General features: G+C 42.2%; 1 protein-coding gene across 1 annotated transcript in view; it reads left to right on the top strand.

Annotated features, from left to right (window-relative positions):
• NSD3 (nuclear receptor binding SET domain protein 3) overlaps nt 1-23,477 on the top strand; it is an 84,917-nt gene that overhangs the window by 2,452 nt on the left and 58,988 nt on the right. The window contains exons 2-3 of the mRNA XM_083588329.1: nt 12,105-12,826; nt 22,793-22,864. Of these exons, the coding sequence (XP_083444455.1) occupies nt 12,149-12,826; nt 22,793-22,864 (750 nt within the window). The 5' untranslated portion in view covers nt 12,105-12,148. The remainder of the gene's footprint in view (nt 1-12,104; nt 12,827-22,792; nt 22,865-23,477) is intronic.

Below are 23,477 nucleotides of genomic sequence, written 5' to 3'. Positions count from 1 at the left end.
TGCTGCCACACGATTTCTGTTCTCATCCTGAAGCAAAGTTCTTAACCCGAGGTAATATTTCTGGGTTAGCCGAGTCTGTAACCTGAAGCGTATGTAACCCGAGGTACCACTGTATATGCCTTTTAAATTTGTTTGTGGGAGGTGGGGTTATGGTTGTTTTTATCATGTATTTTGTACTTCATCTGAGATCTGCAGATGAAGGGAGATGTACAAATTTAATAAATAAAATAAAATGGGATTGATGATTTGGTGATAAATAATAAAGTCAGCTGGTATGCAAGGAGGTTATAGTCCTATAACCTCAACTATAGTCCTATAGTTGTGGTTGATGTTGTCAACATGACAATGGAAACACAGTTGCTGAGGCATTTTAGGTGGTTTGGAGTGTTAGACTCTTCAAGACTGTTGGCTTAAAGGATATGAGAAACAATATAGGAAAATACATTATGAAATAATTTATACACAAAGTGTTGCTATGGGTTGTGTGTTGTGACCAGTACAATAATAGAATAACTGTGCTGGAGTCTGGCGAGATGGCCTTAATGTAGTGTCATATATAAGTGTGAGAATATGGACTGTGGATGTGGAATTGGTTATGTCGCTTGCCATGGGGTTGCAGTTTTGCATGACATTCTAACTAGAAAGCCATAAATAGTCATGGGGTAGTGTTGGAATTGGCCTTGGAGTTGGAGAAGTCTAATCTGGGACTGTTAATAACACAACCTTTTGTGTATGTATATACAGTGCCTGCCTACACGTATAAATTTGCATGAATGCCCTATTAAGGCTTGAACCTAGAGTTCTAGAAAGTGATCTCTTGTTGCTAAAGGGAGAGGCACCCTCTTTGTTTTTCAAAGAAGGGTTGAGGAATAATTGAGGATAGATCAGATAATAGTTTAATGTGATGGAGTAGGGCCATTTGGATTTAAAGGGGCAGAGGCAGCCATGTTTGCTTCCATATACTGCAGTGTAAATCTCTTTAGACCCCCTACTCCCCAAAAGAAACAAGACTTGCTTTGGGTTATCAAATGATCTTTAAGATCCTTCTCCTTGTTCCTTATTCTCTATCTTAAAATCATACCATTCTGAAATTTATCATAAGCAGGCTGAGAAAGGAACATCTTTCCTCCTTCTCATTCCTTTCTGCAGCCAGTACTGCTAGGGGACTGTGGTGCAGAAATTAACCCTTTTCAATACAAATCTGCAGCGGGATTATACAGACATTTTTCTCTCCATTTTCATGAAGAATTAAATAGGTAGAGGGGCTGTCTCTGTTGTAAATGGCAGAAGGCTGAACCGTCTTCAGCAATTTCTTTAAGTAAACAAGGAAATGACATTGCCAAGGCTGTCGACAAAAGGCACACTTGTTTGTGAACAGCAAGATGAAACTTACTTACTGATTGTGTTTTAAATATTATACACGAAGGGATTTCCTCCTACATTTTTCTTAATGCTTTTTCTTGATTCTATTCCTGTACAGATAGCTAAGTGTTCCTTTATTTTAACTGCCATTGAACTGTGCAGATGCTGTTGTTTGTATTTCATGTACAGCAGACAACAGAGATGTGAGACAAATTGCTGTTCAGGTATCTGATTAGTGGGAAGCAGGTATATTTGTGTGATGCTTTGATAATTTTTTTTGAATTGATAGCATCCGAGGGTTTTTTCTGCAGTGGAGAGAGGCTCCATATTCTGATTGTATCTCTAATGTTTGTAGTTTGTTCATTTTGTTTTTCTTTCTTGATTAGACGGAAGTATAAATGTGAATGTCTTGTCAATCAGCCACAATCTTTGCATGTTTGGATAAATCCTGTGTCGGTTTGTTTTAAAATCAAAGTATCATATTTTGATATGCTTGCTTCATTTTTACACATCTGCTTCTCAGTGTTCCTGTTTTTGCCCTTAAAAACCCTAATACTCTGGGGGCAAGATATAATTTATTACTATGATTGGCTGCAATGCTGCAGTTATATGCAGAATAGCAATATTTCATTAACATTTTCATAACTGCACCATGTTCTGTGTAACACTAGGCAATGTCTGCTACTCTAGTGCTGTTCTTTCTTGTTACTATTTTCTCTAAGCAAATCTTAGTAAAAGATGATCAGTGGATGACACCAGGTGCTATTGAATCAGTTAAAGTAGTAATGTTTGGCTCCAGTAGAGAGGACAAGTACGTTGGCAAAGGGGAAGTTTGTAACAAAATGCTTTCTAGGAATAATTATTTTTCACTTTAAATTGATTACTTTTTTACTTCAGCGCTATGTGCATGTAAAGTTGGAAATGACTCATAACATTTTGTATGATGGCTAGGTTGATGAACTGCTTTGCTCTTCATAAAACTGTTTAGACTATGCTTTCTATAATATAAATATACAAAACAACCAGAGTGTTGGCAATTTATGTGGGAATGAGAAACCCCAGACCCATGAGATGATGCCTTTGTTGGACCAGCTAGGCTTTAAAATACTCGAACTGAGCTTATTTTGAAAACCTACTTGATCTAGTGAAAATAGCATCCTGTGTTTCTTGTTACATAAAGAAGGCAAAATTTTTATTTTATTTTGCAAATGGAAGATTTTGTATACTTGAAAGACTATATACATACATATAAAAATGGTAGGCAGCATGAAGGCCTTGATTTTCTTCTCTGTATGGCTGCTTGTATGCAAGTTTGATAGTGTTAGACAGCTGACACCTTAGCCCAGACACACCTCTTTTGAAAGAGGGTGTCATTGATTTACTGTTGAAGCCTACTAATGGAATCCTAACCGTGTCTACTCAGAATTAAGTTCTGTGGAATTCAGTGGGGTTAAGATTGCAGATTATGTTGTCCAGTCCGCTCCTCTGGTGGTAGTGTGGCTAATTATTGTAGTGTATATATAATTATTTGTATATAATTTAGTAGCTGCTCTCTCTCATACTCTTAACAAGATGTGGAAAAAAGTCTGTAATATGATACCATAAAAACAGAATGCCACAAAAGCCATAAACAGCAGTGTCATAATCAGAGTAAAATAAATAAGCTGACCAGTACCCAGGCAGTGTTTCATCTGCTGATGGAAAGTGTGCAGGGAGGTTGCCGTGTTGAACTCTCTAGTTCAGAGAGTAGGGCAAACACAGAAAAGCTTTACTGTCTCAGATCCAGGGGTCCACTTCAGCCTTATAGTTCTGCCTGTCTGGTCCTTTTCTTTTCAGGCCACACCCCTTCTCAAGCTCACATTTCTCACCGGCCCTGCTCCACGCCTCCCCTTCTAGATGCAGTGTGTCACTGAACTGTAATAATGCCTTTTGCTTGCCTGGATGGAGGCACGCACATGTAGAAATAGCTTGACTTCTGAATGACTGGGCTGTAGCTTCCAGTACAAAGCTACATGTCATGTCCCTTGGGCTACCCACCACTGCCATGTGACCCCCAGAAGGTTGCAGTGCCTCTACTCAGAACACTGCACATGATCAAATTTAAGCAATTGTAAATTCCCATTTATTTTTATTGTCGGACAGCTAAGCACTTGCTGGGACTTAAAAGTGCTTAATGGGCTGAATAATGCCATATGATAGATAACCTACAAGTTAAGCCTGGGCTTACTTTTGAGGTTAAACTTAACCTTTTGTGTGTGTCTAGAATTACAATTGAGTAGCATTGTGTTTATCAGATTGGGAAAAATACTACCCTAATAATGAATTACATCATTTGTGTACATTCTAGAAAAATGCAGAATTGTAATTACAGTCGTACCTTGATTGTTGAATGGAATCCATTCCAGAAGTCCGTTTGACTGCTGAAAACATTTGACAACCAAGGTGCGGTTTCCCATTGGCTGCAGGAGCTTCCTGCACTCAGTCGGCTTCCAAAGAACGGTTGCAAACTGGAAAATTTACTTCCGGGTTTGCGGCGTTCGGGAGCCAAAACGTTCAAGTTGCAAGGCATTCGGGAGCCAAAGTACAACTGTATTGATGAAGGAGGATGTAAAGCTTTGTGCTGACTTTCTGATACTCTGTTTCTCTCAGTCTAACCGTGTCTCATTACTAATGAAAGGGTTATGTTCCATCAGTGAAATGCTGGCTATTTGCCTACCATCACAAAATGGGATGCTGGAGTTAATGCAATATAATGGTGTTGCAGGGGGTCAGACTCTTTGTCCTAGTTTGACCATTTGTTGACTCTGCTTTTTGCAGCCTATTCCTTGGGTATTGCATCATGTTCTTTTTCAGAAACATTAAATATAAAATGTAACATTTTGATGTTTGCTGCCTTGAAAGGAAGAGTGGGATACAAATTAATAAATACCAATAATGTAAAAAGGTGCTTAAAGTTTTCATGTTGGTTATAGTTGTCATGAAGTTTGCTTATTGCTATACAGTCATACCTCGGGTTGAATGTGCTTCGGGATGAGCGTGTTCGAGTTGCGCTCTGCGGCAACCCGGAAGTAACGGAGCGCGTTACTTCCGGGTTTTGCCGCATGCACAGATGCTCAAAATGACATCACGCGCATGCGCAGAAGCGATGAAAACCAATGTGCGCATGCGCAGACGTGCCATCACTGGTTACATTTGCTTCTAGATGCAAACGGGGCTCTGGAATGGATCCCGTTCGCATCTAGAGGTACCACTGTATTTTGTAATAATGTTTATTTAATTACTTTAGAGCATTAATATCTTGCTTTTCAAGTGATTTCTGAGTTGCTAATGCAGCTGAAATACTAAAAAAGTAATAGAAAATGCATCCTATAACAGTAGCAGAACAATGATCAATAAGCCATATTTAAAAATTTCATAAAACCCAACATCTAAAAGGCCTGGGTGAATAAAAACTCTCCATCCAGCACCAAAGGCATTGAGCTCTGTGACAGATGAGCCATCTCTTCTCACCTCTTGGGGACCTGCAGGAGGGCTTCTGGAGAGGATCCTGTGTGTATGATGCTAGCATCCACCCACTCCTAACATCCCCAATGAACTTTGGTAAAATTAATTGTTGGAAATTCGTGGAATTTTGATTTTAGCTGAGTGTTTATCAATGCAGCTGCACTGCATTGTAATGTCTTCTGCATAAAGCAAAAATAAAAATAAATGATTAGTTGTCGGAGCAAGAAAGTATGTTACTCTGGAAGCCAGGCATATCAGGAAATGCTCAGCTACCCTGATTGCAATATGTAGTTCTTTTCCTTGCCTTGTAGCAAAACCCATCACATTTCTAAAAAGTAATTTTAATATACACCAGAGATCACTTTAACATTTAGGACCAGCACAGTGTGGTGTTAAAGTATTATTATCTACAGTCAACTCAAGCACTTGTGACACACTTCTCTGCAGTTTACTGTCAGTGTGGAGCAGCCAGTGATTGAGGTAAACAAGATTATGCTTTTTATCCTTTTGAGGTTTTACACTTGTCACTGAACTACAGTGGTACCTCAGGTTACATACGCTTCAGGTTACATACGCTTCAGGTTACAGACTACGCTAACCCAGAAATATTACCCCGTGTTAAGAACTTTGCTTCAGGATGAGAACGGAAATTGTGCTCCGGCGGTGCAGCGGGAGGCCCCATTAGCTAAAGTGGTGCTTCAGGTTAAGAACAGTTTCAGGTTAAGAACAGACCTCCGGAATGAATTAAGTACTTAACCCAAGGTACCACTGTACTGCTGATTTTTTTATATTGGGCATGTGTTTGGTCGGCTATTTCACATCTCAACCTGCAGAAAGTATCCTGGAAAAAGAACTCTTTGAATGCTGGAGGGATGACTTTTAAGGGTGGACAAACAGGCCAGGATGTTGAGTGTCTGCTGTAGATTGTGATAAAAAGTTCCCTCCTCTCTTCCTTTGTTCTACGAACAGGAATGTCAGGGCGATAGCAGTACAACCCCCCCTCTGCTGCTGCTCTGCCAAAACTGCTTTTGCAGAGGAAAACCAAGCTGTCAGCAGCTGTGGCTTCTCCTTTCTAAGCACAGCAGCTCCTTTCCCTCCTCCAACTTTTCTCTATTGTAGAGCAGTTCTGAAAATGGGGGAGGCATTATTTCTCTCTTTGACTCTTAAATGGTGCCAATTATGTATGCTAGGATTCTCAGGGACATGGAATTGAATAACCTAGTTCCTTACATTCCATTCTTAAAGGTTTGCTCTTTACTAGGATTTAAATCAAGAATTGAAGCCATTTCCAAGACTATAAATGACAGTAAAACCAACAAAAGCATGAACTCCTGTGGCCTGATCTTCAAACCAGGGATCTGTCTTAAGAATCTTGAAGCTGCTTCTTCCTTCCTTTTAGTATTTATGTCACCCTTACAACCAGGTTCCCAGAATGACTTTCATTTTAGTTGTAGATGTAATTTGCCATAGCTGTTGCTCTCTGTTTTGAGCAATTTTCCCATTTTTAAAAAGTTGTGTGTGTGTGTGAGAGAGAGAGTGCATCTGTGTTTTTTCATTCTGTACTTTCCCTGATCCCAACTGTGCTGGATTTATATTTTTGAATTTGTGTCATTAGTAAATGGAATACTGTATGTTAAATTGCAAGATGATGGAAGAGAAAGAATGTTCATACTGTGGTACCTCAGGTTAAGTACTTAATTCGTTCCGGAGGTCCGTACTTAACCTGAAATTGTTCTTAACCTGAAGCACCACTTTAGCTAATGGGGCCTCCTGCTGCTGCCTCGCCGCCGGAGCACGATTTCTGTTCTCATCCTGAAGCAAAGTTCTTAACCTGAAGCACTATTTCTGGGTTAGCATAGTCTGTAACCTGAAGCATATGTAACCTGAGGTACCACTGTACTGTAGACCAGATTTTAAGAAAGTGAAGTCAAGTTTCCTAAATTTGCCACTTTAAAAACTTATGTCCCTTTAGAAATGTTTTGTACTTAGCAAAATAGCAAAGTAATTGTTTGTTTATTCAAACATATAAAACAGGCATCGCTGATCAAACATGAAGTTATAAGCTGTGTGCATAGTTGCATTTTGGGGTTCATTTTCTCAACTGTCATAATAAGTCTGAGTGCAAAACGTTTAGGACTTGGTATATTGTTGAATTCAGAACACCAGCTAGGAAGGAAGCATTGGGATGGTGGATATATTGTGTGTATTTAAAATGTTTTTTGTGGGGAGAGGAGGGAGAGCCATTATGCTTATTCTGTGCTGTATGTCCCATTGGCCTGGGATCAGCAATACAGTACTGTAAAAGCTTATTCTTGGATCTGGAGTGTAGAGTGCTAATGCAAGCGGTTGTTGATACAGAGGGCCAAATTTGCCAGCGAGTAGTTCAGCTGAACAGTTTGTTCATAAAACCATCACAATGTGTGTCAAATTTAAAGGAGTGTTCTTCAAAATAACCTAGATTTCTTTTGCTATCTTCATCTGCATGCTGCCTGAGGAGGTCTTTAAACGTTTTCTGTACGTAGTCGTTCAAAAGATACCACCTTCCTAGCCTGGATTCTTTTTTTTTTATAATAATATTTATTAAAATTTCAGAGGAAATACAAAAATATAAAAAAGAGAAAAAAAGAAGACAAAAAGATACAAAATACAGAAAAATAAAAATAGTTAAAAACAAATCAGTCATTCCATATCCTATCTTTCATCTGCCTATTTCCCTGACTTCCTCACACCTCCCTTTTTTTGTATCCTGATTCAGTCATTGTTTCAGCAAATCCTTTCTATATTTTCTTATAACCAATTAATTAACTCTATACATCCTATCCATCTTTCACCATATTCTGATATTCAATTTACCTTACTTTATTTAACCTTATCTTACCATAAAATACCTTAACCTTATCTTAGCATAAAATACCGTAAAATACCTTAAAACTTAAAAACTTAATACTTATTTATCCTTATATCATTTCTGCTAAAGCCAGACAATTTCATTCCAACATTCTCCCTAATATTCATTAATTTTACACTAATTCCCAAAATAAAATTTTTTCTTTATAGACTCTTCCAGTTTTCATCCAACGTCCCTTCTTCCTGGTCTCGGGTTGTGTCAGTCCTTATTATCCAATTCCGTCTAGTCCATCAACCTGGTAGTCTGATATCCGAGGCTCTTAAGTCTCTTCCATGCCCCTTCTGCAGATCTTTTTCTTCTTGTTTATGCTTGCACTTTTCCTTTACTTTTGTTGGTCTCTTTCTTAGTTTCTTTCCTTTCTGCTTAGGGAGTAGGTCTCCGGGGAATTTCCATCCAAACTCATGTCCATCTCCCCACATCAAACCAGCCCATTCCCCACAGTCCCACTCCCCACAGTCATCAATATAATCCAAAAGATCTTTAACAGCATATTTCAAAATCTCTCCAAAGTTGAGATCCTCCTCAGCTCCAGATTCCTTCAGGCCTAATTCAAGTTCATTCTTCCAAAACAGCGGCTTATACTCCTGCAGGGCCTCGGGTCTCACCATTTGTGTTGCTTGAGGTAGCACCGTAGCTTCCTCCATTATTATCTGCCCTTGCATTTGCCCAGTCGAACCAGTTTCCTGGATTGGTCCCTGTATAATTTCTATGTCAATATTCCCTATTTGTCCACATTCACTAGTTGCAACAGTCATCAAATCCAACTTCTCATTCATCAAATCCACCTTCTCATGCAACTGCTCCAGCAAAGCACTTGTCTTGCAAAAAGCAAGCACCAGGACTTCTTCCAAACACATTTTTATTCAAGGTCACAATCTGGTCCCATGATGTTAATCTCGCAGCTGTGAAATCCCCAAGTAAACTGCAGCAACAATTTGACAAGCTCCCTCTAGAGGATACAATTTCTATTTGTGTCCATCTTTTTAAATCATGTCCAACAAAAGAAAGTTACTTTCAGTTTTCACATATTTTGTTTCTTTAGAATGCAACAGGCAGCAGTGGAATCAATTTGTTTCTCTTTTTTCTTGCTATCTGTCAAAATGTTCCATTCACAGTCAATGAACGTCTCCGATAATTTCTGTCTCTGGCACCCCGTTCCCAGGTTAGAGACGGTGGAAACTTATTTTCCTTTACTCCCTCTCCAGCAGGCTTGAACAGTTTAATTCCCCCCCTTTTCTCCTGCTTCCAAGGGGGTTTTAATGGTTATAAATGAAGGAAATTTCAACCTTTGTAAAGCGACTTTCCAGGCTATTAGCTTACAAGATTTTTGCTTCAGTCTATTTACAGAAAGCGGAAGGCGGACTTCCTGTTTTGAACCTTCCCATTCTGTGCCAAATTAAAATATTTCTTGATCCAATTTTCCGTTTCTACTCACGGGTACTTGTTTAGAATCCAATTGTCGACAGGAAAAAGTCAGCGCTCTCCAGCAATGGCAATGTGGCTTCCCTCCGTGAAAATAGCAGTCAGTTCGCAGCACCGTGCCGATCACCCTCCTTCGCTCTGGAGCCCCAAAATGGGGTTCCCCGCGAATAGGGGAGGCGCTCCTGGTGCTCTGCCGAACCCCACGTTCCCAGGCTTCTTCCACCTGGGATTTCTAGCGGGTCCCCACCTTCGCCGCGGCGGGTAGACCCAGTTTCCACGGAGGCAGTTCCTCCGGTTGGAGGAACTCCGCCATTTCGCCGATGGCGCTAACCCGGAAGTCCCCTAGCCTGGATTCTTACTAGGGAGAGAGCAAGACTGAGCCTCGGGCTTGTGCTCCCTATCGAGTGCACCTGTTTTTCTTACTGCAGGAGACATGGCTGCCTGAACAAAAAGGTCCTGTGGTTATTGCAATGTAGAATCTTCCCTGATTCCAGGCAGATAAGCACTCTTTAACAGTGCTTGGTCTCCCAGAATAAGGAAGATGTAAAAAGGTAAAGGGTAAAGAGACCCCTGACCCTTAGGTCCAGTCGTGGCCGACTCTGGGGTTGTGGCGCTCATCTCGCTTTATTGGCTGAGGGAGCCGGCGTACAGCTTCCGGGCCATGTGGCCAGCATGACTAAGCTGCTTCTGGCGAACCAGAGCAGTGCACGGAAACGCCGTTTACCTTCCCGCCGGAGCAGTACCTATTTATCTACTTGCACTTTGACGTACATTCAGATAATTAAGACCTCCTAAGTTGGATGGTCTGCTCTCTCCCCATTGAGAATAGAAAGGGAGGGAGTGCATGAGCTGTCAGCATGCTTCTGTTCTCTCCCTTGTGTACAGTCCAAAATGGGATATAAGTAACATTTGAATAAGGGACGCGGGTGGCGCTGTGGTCTAAACCACTGAGCCTAGGGCTTGCTGATCGGAAGGTCAGCGGTTCGAATTCCCACGACGGGGTGAGCTCCTGTTGCTCAGTCCCAGCTCCTGCCCTCCTAGCAGTTCGAAAGCACGTCAAAGTCAAGTAGATAAATAGGTACCGCTCCGGCGGGAAAGTAAACGGCATTTCCGTGCGCTTCTCTGGTTCGCCAGAAGTGGCTTAGTCATACTGGCCACATGACCTGGAAAAACTCTGCGGACACACTCCCTCGTCGGCTCCCTCGGCCAGAGCACTGCAACCCCAGAGTCGTTTGCAACTGGACTTAACTGTCAGGGGTCCTTTACCATTTTAACTTTTGAATAGGCCCTAGGATGTTTTTGCTGTGAGATACCTCCACTTAATTTACCTTTATTATATATGCATGAATAGCAAGATTATGTTTTTACTTCCATATCAGTGATATTGTAAAATAATTTGCTGCTTCCTTGTCATGGCCACCACACAAATGGAGTTGCTCACATCAGTATGTAAGAAAACTCAGTTTTTGGAAGAACATGTAGCATATATATACTAATGTAGTTGCTCTTGTCTAATAGATACATTTTTTATGCAAGATAATCCCAAAAGATAAAAACTGGGGTATACAGGGCAATGTATAGGTAGATAACTCTTGACTAAAAAAATAGTTCAGCCAGTGCCCTTAGCTCCACAGAGTTACAGTGGTACCTCAGGTAACAAACACTTTGGGTTACAAATGCTTCAGGTTACAGACTCCGCTAACCCAGAAATAGTACCTCGGGTTAAGAACTTTACTTCAGGATGAGAACAGAAATCGTGCGGCGGCAGCCGGAGACCCCATTAGCTAAAGTGCTACCTTAGGTTAAGAGTGGACCTCTGGAACGAATTAAGTTCTTAACCAGAGGGTCCACTGTAGTCATACTGTTCATGGTGCTTTTGGCACCTTTAATGGCTTAGAGATTTTTAATATATTTTACACAAATAGGGCTCAGTGAGATCTGGTTTTCAACATCTTGATATATTACCAGCTAACCATCACGATATACCAATATATCATGATGTCTGGAATAAGGAGGAAGGAGGAAATAAGGTGGGGAAGAAGAAGCAACCAAGAGTTGATTCCTGGATATGGACTTCAAACTGGTTTTGGACGATACATCACCCAGTCCTTGTGTTGTAATCTGGTCTCTGGATATCGGCCATGCAAGAGCCAGGCAGCTACATGGCACAATTCTCCACTTCCATTGCACATAAGGAGGGAGTGGGCAGGAGGAGTGACCAGGAGGAAGGAGGCAGCCCACTTGCTAGGATATAAGCAGGCGGGCGCCGGGCGGGAAATTTCTCGAGCTCCCTCTGCCAGGAAGTGAGTGGAAATTCATGATATATTGCCAGGTCAAAAATTCTGAAACCATTATTGCGATCTGGACTTCTAATCGGTTTTGGATGACGTTTCAACATGTCTCCCAGGCCTCCACACATGGGTACAGACGAGGGAAAATAAGCAGTGAGGGGAAAGGCTGTGAAATGCAAGAGATTCTAGACATGCATTTTCCCCCCTTCTGTGTGTGGTGTGTGTAGAACGCAACCATCATGGCTATGTATTACCTCTGTTATTGGAGGCAGTATGTCTCTGAATGCCAGTGGCTGGGAATCACAAGTGGAGAAAGTGCTGTTTGCTTGCAGGCTTCTCACAGGCATCTGACCTGCCACTGTGAGAACAGGATGTTGGACTAGAGCAGTCCAGAAGCACTCTTCTTAGGATCTTATATATACTTTTCTAACTGAGGGTAGCACTTCATGCATCAGATGAAGTGCACACTAAAGCTTATGCCATAAAACATCTGTTAGCCTTTGAAGTGCCCTAAGACTCATTGTGTCCACTTCCAAGCATTTGTCTTGGCTTCTTAAACTTCACCAAAGAACTTGCACCACCAACTGCTTTATCTTTTCACTTGTTTCTTTTTTTAGGCCCTATGAGAAAAAGGGAAAGCTAATGATGCTGGAGCAGAACAATGGATTTCTCCTTCTCTTTCATGCAAGGGATCATGGGAAACACAATTCAGCAACCACCTCAACTCATTGACTCGGCTAACAACCGCCAAGAGGATGCTTTTGATGCCAGCAGTGACATCACTGAAGATGGTAGTCAGACGCCATATGAAGCTGCTCTTGCCTTGCAGCAAGGTTTTCAGTACCCTACGCCAACAACGGAGGATCTTCCACCCCTCATTAATGGATTTCCACCAATTGGCATGTATGAACCCCAAGCCAAATATCAGCCATATAGTCAGTATCCTAATGGTTCAGCCAATGGCTTTGGCACTGTTAGAAACTTTAGTCCACCAGAGTATTACCACATGGAGAACTCTAGCATAAGGCCACATGAAAATCTGGAAAAACCATCTCCTCCACAGCAGCCACCACCTTCAGTATCCCAAACGGTGATTCCAAAGAAGACTGGTTCACCAGAAATCAAATTAAAAATAACCAAAACTATCCAGAACGGCAGGGAATTGTTTGAGTCCTCTCTGTGTGGGGATCTTTTAAATGAAGTACAAGGAAGTGAGTATGCGAAGTCAAAACATGAAGGGAGAAAAGAGAAAAGGAAAAAAAGTAGCAAGCATGACTCTTCCCACTCAGAAGAGCGCAAATCACATAAAATTCCAAAACTGGAGCCAGAGGAACAAAATGTAAGTGAAAACTGAATTTTAGCCTTTTCCTCCAACACTGCTTTTATTTTCTTTGTTTTTGTTTACATGTTGAAAGATTAGCAAAGCATCTACAGTTAGGCAGCACAGTTAAGATTGATTAGTGGTTTTCTTTCCTGAACAGTTCACCATTATGGATCTCTCATTTTTAAATTATTTTTTATCTTGGTGAATTGCTCTTTATTGCAAAAACAGAATTTGGATTTTCTTTGCGTAAAGTATGCAAATTCCCATAATGATCTGTCAGAAGCTTGACATCCTGACAGAGTAAAATTATCCTGATCAATGACATAATTTTTCTTTCAGTGATTTTATTGTTACTGAGGGAATGACTCTCCTAAAGCTGCATCAAACTTTTTCTTTAATAAAAGTTTGGTATTTTTAGATTCAGTATAAATCACTTCAAGCTTTCTGTCTCTTAACAACCATTCCTTGCCTTCTCTTTCTTCTTGTGTTAATTAATTTCTTAACTGTACATACATGGGGTAGCTCTGTATAAAGGAAGCCTCTTTTAATATTGTAAATTTATTTCCTTCTGTATAATTAACAGAAGATAACACAGTTAATTTATACTTGTTGCATGTGATAAGAATTGCTGGAAGTAGTAAATATAATCTTCTGTGCCAAGGGCTTTAGAATAATATTCTGTACGATTCAGTGGAGCAAAGGAGAAGGCAAGGGGGATTTTGGAGCAATTCAAAGCTTTTTTTTCTATTCTGTAGTGTGATGCCATGCATGTTTACTCACAACTCCTATTGTATTTATTGTGACATGTTCTCAGGTGAGTATGTATAGAGTTTTGCAGCTAAGCTACTTGTTTGGTGGGCTTGACTTCAGGGCTCCAGCTTTTCATTTTGATGCACAAATCCATGAATGGCCAACCTGAAGCACCAAAGCCACAAGTCTGGCACCTTTAGACTGAAGCAGGTGCACTTCTGACTTTCCCATAGTCAGGCAGATGCTTGCTCCTTAGCTCAGAAGATGAAAGGAAAAACCGGCCCAAGGCATGGGTGGGGAGGGGCTGAGCTGTATAGGAGCTGTAGTTTGGACTGGAAAGGCATTCTTATACAGTGGTACCTCGGTTTAAGAACAGTCCGGTTTAAGAACAATTTGGTTTACAAATTCCGCAAAGCCAGAAATAGTGTCCTGGTTTGAGAACTTTACCTCAGTCTAAGAACAGAATCTGAATGGTGGGTGGGTGGCAGACCTCATTAGGGAAAGCACGCCTTGGTTTAAGAACGGTTTCGGTTTAAAAACAGACTTTCGGAATGGTTTAAGTTTGTAAACCAAGGGACCACTGTACTGTAAAATGGACTTGTGGTACACATAGTTGGTGAACCATGTTTGCCACCTCCAGCTGTTGCCCAGTTAGTGTTGACCTGTGACAGGACCTTCTCAATGTTCATTCCCCATTTGTGGAATGCCCTTCCTAGTGAGAAGTGTCTGTAATATTTATTGACTTTAAGGAGAAATTTAAAAACACCCAGGTAATTGATGGCTGAAAGATATTGGCCATTACAACTTTGAAATTCGTAATTATGAGGGTATGTAACTGCTTTTAGATGGTTTTTAAATTGTTGTGAAATGTTTTAAATAAGTTTTTATTTTATTTTAAATTGTATTGTTTTAACTTTTTGAAGTTTGCCACCCTGGACTCCTTTGGGTGGAAGGGCAGGATAGAAATGTAATTAATAATGATAATATAGTTAGGCATATAGAGCAGGGGTTGGCAAGGTTTACCTCGCCTGGGCCAGTTCGGTCCTGCTGAGATCCCTCATTGGACTGGATAGCGTGCACGCGCCTGCGATTTCCGGCATCTGCACAGACGCAATTTCCGGCGCTGTAGAAGCGAGTCCCCGCGCCATGCTGTGCCAATTTAGCACAGCACACGGGGACCCACCGAGTTGGCGGCTTGGTTCAGGGGCGGCTCATGGGCCAGTTAAATGACCCCCGTGGGCCTCTTGTGGCCCATGGGCCTTAGGTTGCCAACCCCTGATAAGGAGTTTATGGTGGGGTTAGGGAAGGGATAGTACCTGGGGGGGGCACATTGTGCTCCTTCCGGGGTAGTGGGTCCACCTTTGCTCCACACTCTGCACTCAGCTCTCACCAGTGGCTCCTAGAAGCTGTCAGCATACAATAGCGGCCACACTGCAATAATGGCTTCAACTGGCCAGCTAAACCAATGGGTCTCAAACCCTCAGTGAGTTAGGGGCTTCCTCTGCATGTGAAGACAGTCTCTGGTGAATTCAGCAGATGAGACCAATAGTGGGCCCAACAGTCAAGAAGGCAGTTTCTGCCCATTCTATAAAGGGAAGTTCAGGGGCTCATGAACCTGGGAAGGTAGCCCATCTAGGAGAAGGAACACTCTGATTCCAAACCTCTGCTGTCTTGCAGAGTATCTTCAGGAGAATAAAAAGCTAAGGAGTAAACCCTAAAGAAATCCAGAGTGGAGCCCCTTAGATGGTTGGGTGGCGCCTTGTATGCCTCCTTCTGGCAAGTACTGTAGCCCAAGACACGGGTGGCACTGTGGTCTAAACCACTGAGCCTCTTGGGCTTGCCAGTCGTAAAGCCAGGAGTTCGAATTTGCACAGTAGAGTGAGCTCCTGTTGCTTTGTCCTAGCTCCTGCCAACCTGGCAGTTCAAAAGCATACCAATGTGAGTAGATAAATATGTACTGCTGTGGTAGGAAGATAAGTGGCATTTCTGTGCCCTCTGGCACTCGTCACGGTGTTCGATGGGCCAGAAGTGGTTTAGTCATGCTGGCCACTTGACCCGGAAAGCTGTCTGTGGACAAACGGCAACTCCCTCAGCCTGAAAGCAGAGATTGGTGCTGCACCTCAAAGTTGAATTCGACTGAACTTAACCTTCCAGGGATCCTTTACTTTTACCTTTACTGTAGACAAGTTGGTCCCAGTCATACTGCTCTGCTTCCTTTGGACCACATCGGCGAGGCTGAGAGGGGGGTCTTGACATCTGGGAAGCCCAGGACCCCCATACACACAGCCAAGGCCATACACACTGCACCACAGAAGGTCATTTCAGTGCTGCTAATACAGCAGGTTGACTCCCCCCTCCAAAGGCGCATTCCATTGTCTCTTGAGACAGACAGATGCCAATAATAATAATAAATTTTTATTTATATCCCGCCCTCCCCAGCCAAGGCCGGGCTCAGTGCGGCTAACAACAGTAAAATGATAAAACATTCTAAAATCATTTCATTATAAAATTAATTCAAATCAAATTGATGGCAACCATTGGGCTAGAGTTCTGTGAAGATTGCCAAAGGAGGGAGTCAGGCTGTGCTTTGGCCAAAGTCCTGGTGGAACAACTCTGTCTTGCAGGCCCTGCGGAAAGATGTCAAGTCCTGCAGGGCCCTAGTCTCTTGTGACAGAGCATTCCACCAGATTGGGGCCACGGCCGAAAAAGCCCTGGCTCTGGTCAAGGCCAGCCTAACCTCCCTGTGGCCCGGGACCTCCAAGATGCTTTTGTTTGAAGACCGTAAGGTCCTCCGTGGGACATACCAGGAGAGGCGGTCCCTTAGGTACGAGGGTCCTAGGCCATATAGGGCTTTAAAGGTTAAAACCAGCACCTTAAACCTGACCTTAAACAACACCTTAAACAACAGTTACACATATGCATGCTTTCTGCGCGCTTTTCGCCTTGAGCACAGCATGATTGTTCCATGTGGCATTGCTAAAGCTCCAGCTGAGGTTGTTTTGATTGTGGGTGTTGAAAGGGCAACTTGGAAAGTTGATCCAGTGGAACTTGCTTTGAGAGGTACTCCAGGCTCCATTTTGCATTCTTACACACGACTGTTCTTTGCCACATTTAGGAGAACACACAACAAATATTTTGTATGGTAACTCATGCTTATAGGAAAACAGCCAGTTTAGCATAGCTTCACAAACAGGTAGCAAAATCTGTTCTTCGTTACTCTTTAAATAACCCTTTAAATTTTGGAATCACCACAGCTTCATACTTGTATACATTAACTGCCTCAAGGTTTAGGGGAACATTTATCCTGACTTGTTTTAATGTGCTGCCTTTTGCACTGTTAAGTGGACAATTGACGGTTAATGAACCATCCTCTTTGTGTGGAACTGGAATGATAGAATCTGTTGATCCTGTTCTTTTGCATTGTAATGTGTTTAGTGAGTGTAGAGAGAAGTTGATTCTTTCTCTACTAAGAATTCTTCTGGGAATACCTCACGATTTGGTGTTGTTCTGCTTAAGGGAAGTTTCCTCCCATATTACTGAGCAGGTTGCCTGATTTTTTCTGACTTCAGTGCAGATAAGGATAAATTTTCTCCTAGCTTCTTGAGAGGAAAAATGTATATATAGTACAATTGCATCATGTGTGAGCGGTATGGTCCAGCTGTGTTCCTTTGACTGGACTTAACTGTCCAAGGGACCTTTACCTGCACTTTTTACCTTATATGCAAAAGCATGTGTACTCGGACCACCCACTTAGAACCCCCCCCCCGCGATCATCAGTACTTTTCCAGAGCTGTCCGCTAAGTGGGCCTAGTCCCCTCCCTCGCCCCCAAGCAAGGCAGAGGACGTTTAAGCTCTCCACCTTGCTTACCTGGTACACAGATGCTTTCATGGGGCTGTTCCTGCGAGAACATCCCACAGCCCAGTAAGCAAACTGGAGAGCTTAAAGTCTTTCTGCACCAGGAAAACTGTGCACAAAAAGCACTTTTAAGCTCTCCTCCTTCCATTTGGGAAAGCCGTGTTAAGAGTTCTGCCTGTGCCATGATCTTGTTCTGTGACCTTCATCAGTTTGCTCTCAGCCTTGGTTCTCTGTCAATTAAAGAAAACCGCAGTAGGCTCCAAAGAGCTGCCTATACTGGCCCAGTGTAATCCTTGCTTTTTCCTTTTCAAACCATTGACAAACACAGACACCCCGCAGTGCCATGGTACAAAGCAAAACTTGAAATCCCCTGCGTTTTAGAAGTAATTTGACTTGGGTGGTTGCTGTTTAGAGAAAACCACATCTAAAGTCTCCTCAGCATCACAGTTCTTTGGAGCACATTTCTTTGGAGCCCATAGTAGAACAAAATGATAAATAAATTACAGAGGTTTTTTTTGCAAATTCAAAGTATACAGAATTTATAGTACCCCCCCCCATGGGCTGTGGCAGTCAAGCCAGTTTCAGGACAGTTAAATTAACAGCTTAGTTAGCCCTGCAGTCTGTAGAGAGAAGACATTCTCATAGCTCCTTTATAAGGTTCACTTCTTCTCCAGCAGGATATCTGAGTCACTTAGTTCCTTCCCTTCAGTCTTAATATGTTCACTGCTAAAGTGTTGCTTCTTCAGGGAAAGCTGGAAAGTTTTTTGTTTTTAAAGAGGATCAAGACTAAGGCAACTCATGGGGAAGAGAACCTGGGTTCATGAGTGGGGAACCTTTTTCAACTCAAGGGCTACTTTTTCTGGGGCCATTTTTCAGTGCTGGGTGGGGCCAAAATTGGTGGAGCAGTGAATGTAAATTTTACCTTTCTACAGCAGACTAGTTTCTGCTCACACTCTCACACACCCCTCTATCCTCCATCCAGGTAGCCTAGAGACATTATCGGAGCACAAGGACACATTCCAGCCAATCCAAGGCATTCATGAAGGGTGCAGAACCAAGCGGGTGAGAGGCATGGCCCAGCGAGAGGGGCTGCTCCTAGGATGGAAGTGTGGCGGAATAGACTCTGAAAGGCCAGAAAGAGAAGCTGCCAGGCTTAAGGGTTCCCATTCCTGTTTGAGTTAGAGAAACATCAAGCTTTATTTTTGTTAAGGTGCTCTAAAAATTGTTTACTATGAAATAAAAGTGAGTATTGGTATAAACTTGGAATTATATGTTCATAGCTTAGCTCAGCTTGGCATATGGCTCTTGCCAAGCTACAGTAGAATTCTAAGACGTTGTCAAGGTAGATCGTAGATTTTAAGCAATTTGTTCCGTGTAAATACGGAACAGTATTATTACTGATGGTGAATAATCTCTTCTGCTGACTTTATTATTATCATTTGCATGAACCCAAGCTAGTGGTAACTAAGCCTCACCAAGTTTTCTTAATTTAGTAACAAGAACAAAGGTTTATACAGGCACTGTGATTCTTGGGCAAGCAATTTGGCCTGCCTGAGATTACACAACCCCTTGGAAACAAGGTGACAATACATTTCAGCACAGTGTAGAGAGAGAAATTTAGCCAGAAAAATAAATTTTCAAAAGCTTGCAATTTACCTTTCTATCTCCAGTAACATTAGACTGAGTTGGCCTCAATTGCCTCTTTCCCTATTCATGTTTCTAAATTTATGTCCTGCTCTGCTGCTACAACTAATCCATGTTTATTGATACTCCATTGTACTCTACAAATACCTTTAAAGGGGTTCTGTGGGGTTTCATAGGACCTCTTCATATCTAATCACAATGGCCTTTCAGCCTGGAAACAGGCTGTGAGTTTAGATGAAGCTGATATTGCAGTTGGTTGTATGTTGTGTTTTTATTGGGAAGAGAAAGGTAAAGGGGGCCTGTTCCTCTGTGGGCCTACTCATCTGTAGCATCAGGAAGAAAATTGATTGTACATAGAGTGCTTCAAAATACACTTGGGTTGAATGCTGTAATTGTGTGTGCAATTTGTACAGTGCTGCCAAACGTAGCTGAAAACATAAACGAGAAGCTGTATCACAATCATAGTAAACTTCCCATTGGCAAAATAGTTCTTAAAATTTTAGCTGAACTGCCTGTTTGCCAACGAGTTTTTCATTTGCAACAGAAAATGAAATATGGATATGTTGAATTGTAAGGATGCTTTCCTATCTCTTAAGTTCTTCCTGGAACAGATGGCCAAGCATGCAAAAGGAAGGGAGATAGTAGTAATGGGGGACTTCAATTACCCGGATATTTGTTGGATGTCAAACTCAGCCAAGAGCATAAGGTCAAACAGATTCCTCACTGGCCTTGCAGACAACTTCATTGTCCAGAAAGTGGGAGAAGCAACAAGAGGAACAGCTATTTTAGATCTGGTCCTAACCAATGTTGATGACCTGGTTAGTGGGGTAGAAGTGGAAGGATCATTAGGCGTGAGTGATCATGCTCTTCTGAAGTTTACTATACAGCGGAAAGGAGCAGCCAAGCATACTAGGACACAATTTCTCGACTTTAAGAAAGCCGACTTCATAAAACTTAGGGAAGTGCTGGGTGAGATCCCATGGACAGTAATACTAAAAGGAAAGGGAGTTCATGATGGCTGGGAGTTTGTTAAGAGGGAGATAGTAAAAGCACAACTTCAGGCAATACCAATGAGACGGAAACATGGAAGGTGCCTAAAGAAGCCAGGGTGGCTATCTAAAGAACTTTGAACTGAGTTAAGATTAAAAAAGGATGTGTACAAAAAATGGAAAAGGGGGGAAACCACCAAAGAGGAATTCAAACAAATAGCCAGCACGTGTAGACACAAAGTCAGAAAAGCTAAAGCACAGAATGAACTCAGGCTTGCTAGAGAGGTTAAAAGCAACAAAAAAGGCTTTTATGGGTATGTTCGTAGCAAAAGGAAGAACAAAGAAACAGTGGGGTCACTCAGAGGAGAAGATGGTGAAATGCAAACAGGGGACACAGAAAGGGCTGAACTCCTCAATGCCTTCTTTGCCTCAGTCTTCTCCGATAAAGAAAACAATGCCCGACCTGAAGAATTTGGAGCAAATGATTCAGCAGAGGAAACACAGCCCAGAATAACTAAGGAGATAGTACAAGAATACTTGGCTAGTTTAGATGTATTCAAGTCTCCAGGGCCAGATGAACTGCATCCAAGAGTATTAAAAGAACTGGCAGATGTGATTTCAGAACCACTGGCAGTCATCTTTGAGAATTCCTGGAGAACAGGCGAAGTCCCGGCAGACTGGAGGAGGGCAAATGTTGTCCCTATTTTCAAAAAGGGGAAAAGAGAGGACCCAAATAATTACTGCCCAGTCAGTCTGACATCAATACCAGGGAAGATTCTGGAGCAGATCATTAAGCAAACAGTCTGTGAGCACCTAGAAAGGAATGCTGTGATCACCAATAGTCAGCATGGATTTCTGAAAAATAAGTCATGTCAGACGAACCTGATCTCGTTTTTTGACAGAATTACAAGCCTGGTAGATGAAGGGAACGCAGTGGATGTAGCCTACCTTGATTTCAGCAAGGCATTTGACAAGGTGCCCCATGATATTCTTGTAAAAAAGCTGGTAAAATGTGGTCTTGACTATGCTACCACTCAGTGGATTTGTAACTGGCTGACTGACCGAACCCAAAGGGTGCTCATCAATGGTTCCTCTTCATCCTGGAGAAGAGTGACTAGTGGGGTGCCACAGGGTTCTGTCTTGGGCCCGGTCTTATTCAACATCTTTATCAACGACTTGGCTGATGGACTCAAGGGCATCCTGATCAAATTTGCAGATGACACCAAACTGGGAGGGGTGGCTAACACCCCAGAGGACAGGATCACACTTCAAAACGACCTTGACAGATTAGAGAACTGGGCCAAAACAAACAAGATGAATTTTAACAGGGAGAAATGTAAAGTATTGCACTTGGGCAAAAAAAATGAGAGGCACAAATACAAGATGGGTGACACCTGGCTTGAGAGCAGTACATGTGAAAAGGATCTAGGAGTCTTGGTTGACCACAAACTTGACATGAGCCAACAGTGTGACGCGGCAGCTAAAAAAGCCAATGCAATTCTGGGCTGCATCAATAGGAGTATAGCATCTAGATCAAGGGAAGTAATAGTGCCACTGTATTCTGCTCTGGTCAGACCTCACCTGGAGTACTGTGTGCAGTTCTGGGCACCACAGTTCAAGAAGGACACTGACAAACTGGAACGTGTCCAGAGGAGGGCAACCAAAATGGTCAAAGGCCTGGAAACGATGCCTTATGAGGAACGGCTAAGGGAGCTGGGCATGTTTAGCCTGGAGAAGAGGAGGTTAAGGGGTGATATGATAGCCATGTTCAAATATATAAAAGGATGTCACATAGAGGAGGGAGAAAGGTTGTTTACTGCTGCTCCAGAGAAGCGGACACGGAGCAATGGATCCAAACTACAAGAAAGAAGATTCCACCTAAACATTAGGAAGAACTTCCTGACAGTAAGAGCTGTTTGACAGTGGAATTTGCTGCCAAGGAGTGTGGTGGAGTCTCCTTCTTTGGAGGTCTTTAAGCAGAGGCTTGACAACCATATGTCAGGAGTGCTCTGATGGTGTTTCCTGCTTGGCAGGGGGTTGGACTCGATGGCCCTTGTGGTCTCTTCCAACTCTATGATTCTATGATTCTATGATTCTAAGTAATTGTTTGTTGAACTTGTAAGAAGGTTGTCAAGTCTGGCCACATTAAATTGGATTTCTGGTTCAAGATGTGATAGTTCTAAAGACTTATTTCTGGTTCAAGATGTGATAGTTCTAAAGACTGAACGTACTTAATTTAAATCCAAATGCAGTTAGCAACCTTGTTTAGAAGGTAACTGCCTTAGGAAATTTTGAATTTACCTCAGTCCCCCTCCCCTCGTGGTTGGCTTACATCATGCATGCCGTTCACTTCTCTGTGTGCTTCAATGGACTTCATTGCCACTGACAGTGAAATAACCTCTCTTTGAGGTTAGTATGTATAAAAGTTTGTTGTCCAAAAAGAACCTTTTTTGTTTTAATTGTCAACAAACTTGCATATAACAGTTCAAAAATATAAATGGCATATCAGTTGTCCTGCCTCTCTTTTCCTGTACTTCTCTGACCTGTGTCTTATTAATGTAGATCTCCAGAGCAGTTAGGAGTCTGTGGCTCAAACTGAATTCTAAAATAAACTGGGACATCACTACTGAGGATGTGACCCAGACTCTTCTGATTTTGTTTCTCCTGTATTTCCCCCCCTTTCCATCTTCTTCATTGTTGTTCCGTTTTGATGCTTATCTTTTTGTTTGCCTTTGTTCACAGAGACCAAATGAAAGGCTGAGCACACTGTCTGAAAGACCAAGGGAAGAAACTAAGCTGACGGATGAAACCCTGGTGAGTAGAGTCAAATCCTCTGGAGTTCTGACTGCAGAATTTTCAAGCTGATCCAGTATGATGTAGGGGTTGGAGTAGCTTTCTCAACCTTGGGTTCCCAGGTGTTGTTGGATTGCCACTCCCATCACCCCTGACTGCTGCCCCTGCTGGCTGTGGATTATGGGAGTTGTAGTCCAACAATATCTGGAGATTGTGGAAGCCTGGGTTAGAGTGTTGGACTGTGACCTGGGAGACCCCACTCAGCTTGAAAGAAAAGGTGGTATATAAATTGTAATAAAAAAATAAATCTGCTTTCAGATAAAGGGCTTCATTGCCAGATGCATGGGTAGCCTGCAGGACACAGAAGTATTTGGGTAGGGTGTGGAACAGGTAAGCCTGGGTGAAAATGGAGTAGTGTTTCTCAAAAGAAACACTATGGAAGACCAACATGTGTTCTTATATGGTACATGTATATATCACTTCTGCACCATCTTGGAAGAGGTTGTCTCTCTTCACTGCACACAGTGGTCAAATAAGTGTGGGTACCTTTTTAGCTTCAGTCCTAATTCAGTAGGACTTCAGTGTAGACATGGTGAGTTTTGCAGTATAAGTTACTTTCAGTGGCTTTAGAGTG

Source organism: Podarcis filfolensis, assembly GCF_964270895.1.
Source record: "Podarcis filfolensis genome assembly, chromosome: 15".
NCBI lineage: Eukaryota > Metazoa > Chordata > Lepidosauria > Squamata > Lacertidae > Podarcis > Podarcis filfolensis.
Note: the sequence above shows the minus strand (reverse complement) of the source record. Positions and strands in the feature narration are given on the sequence as shown.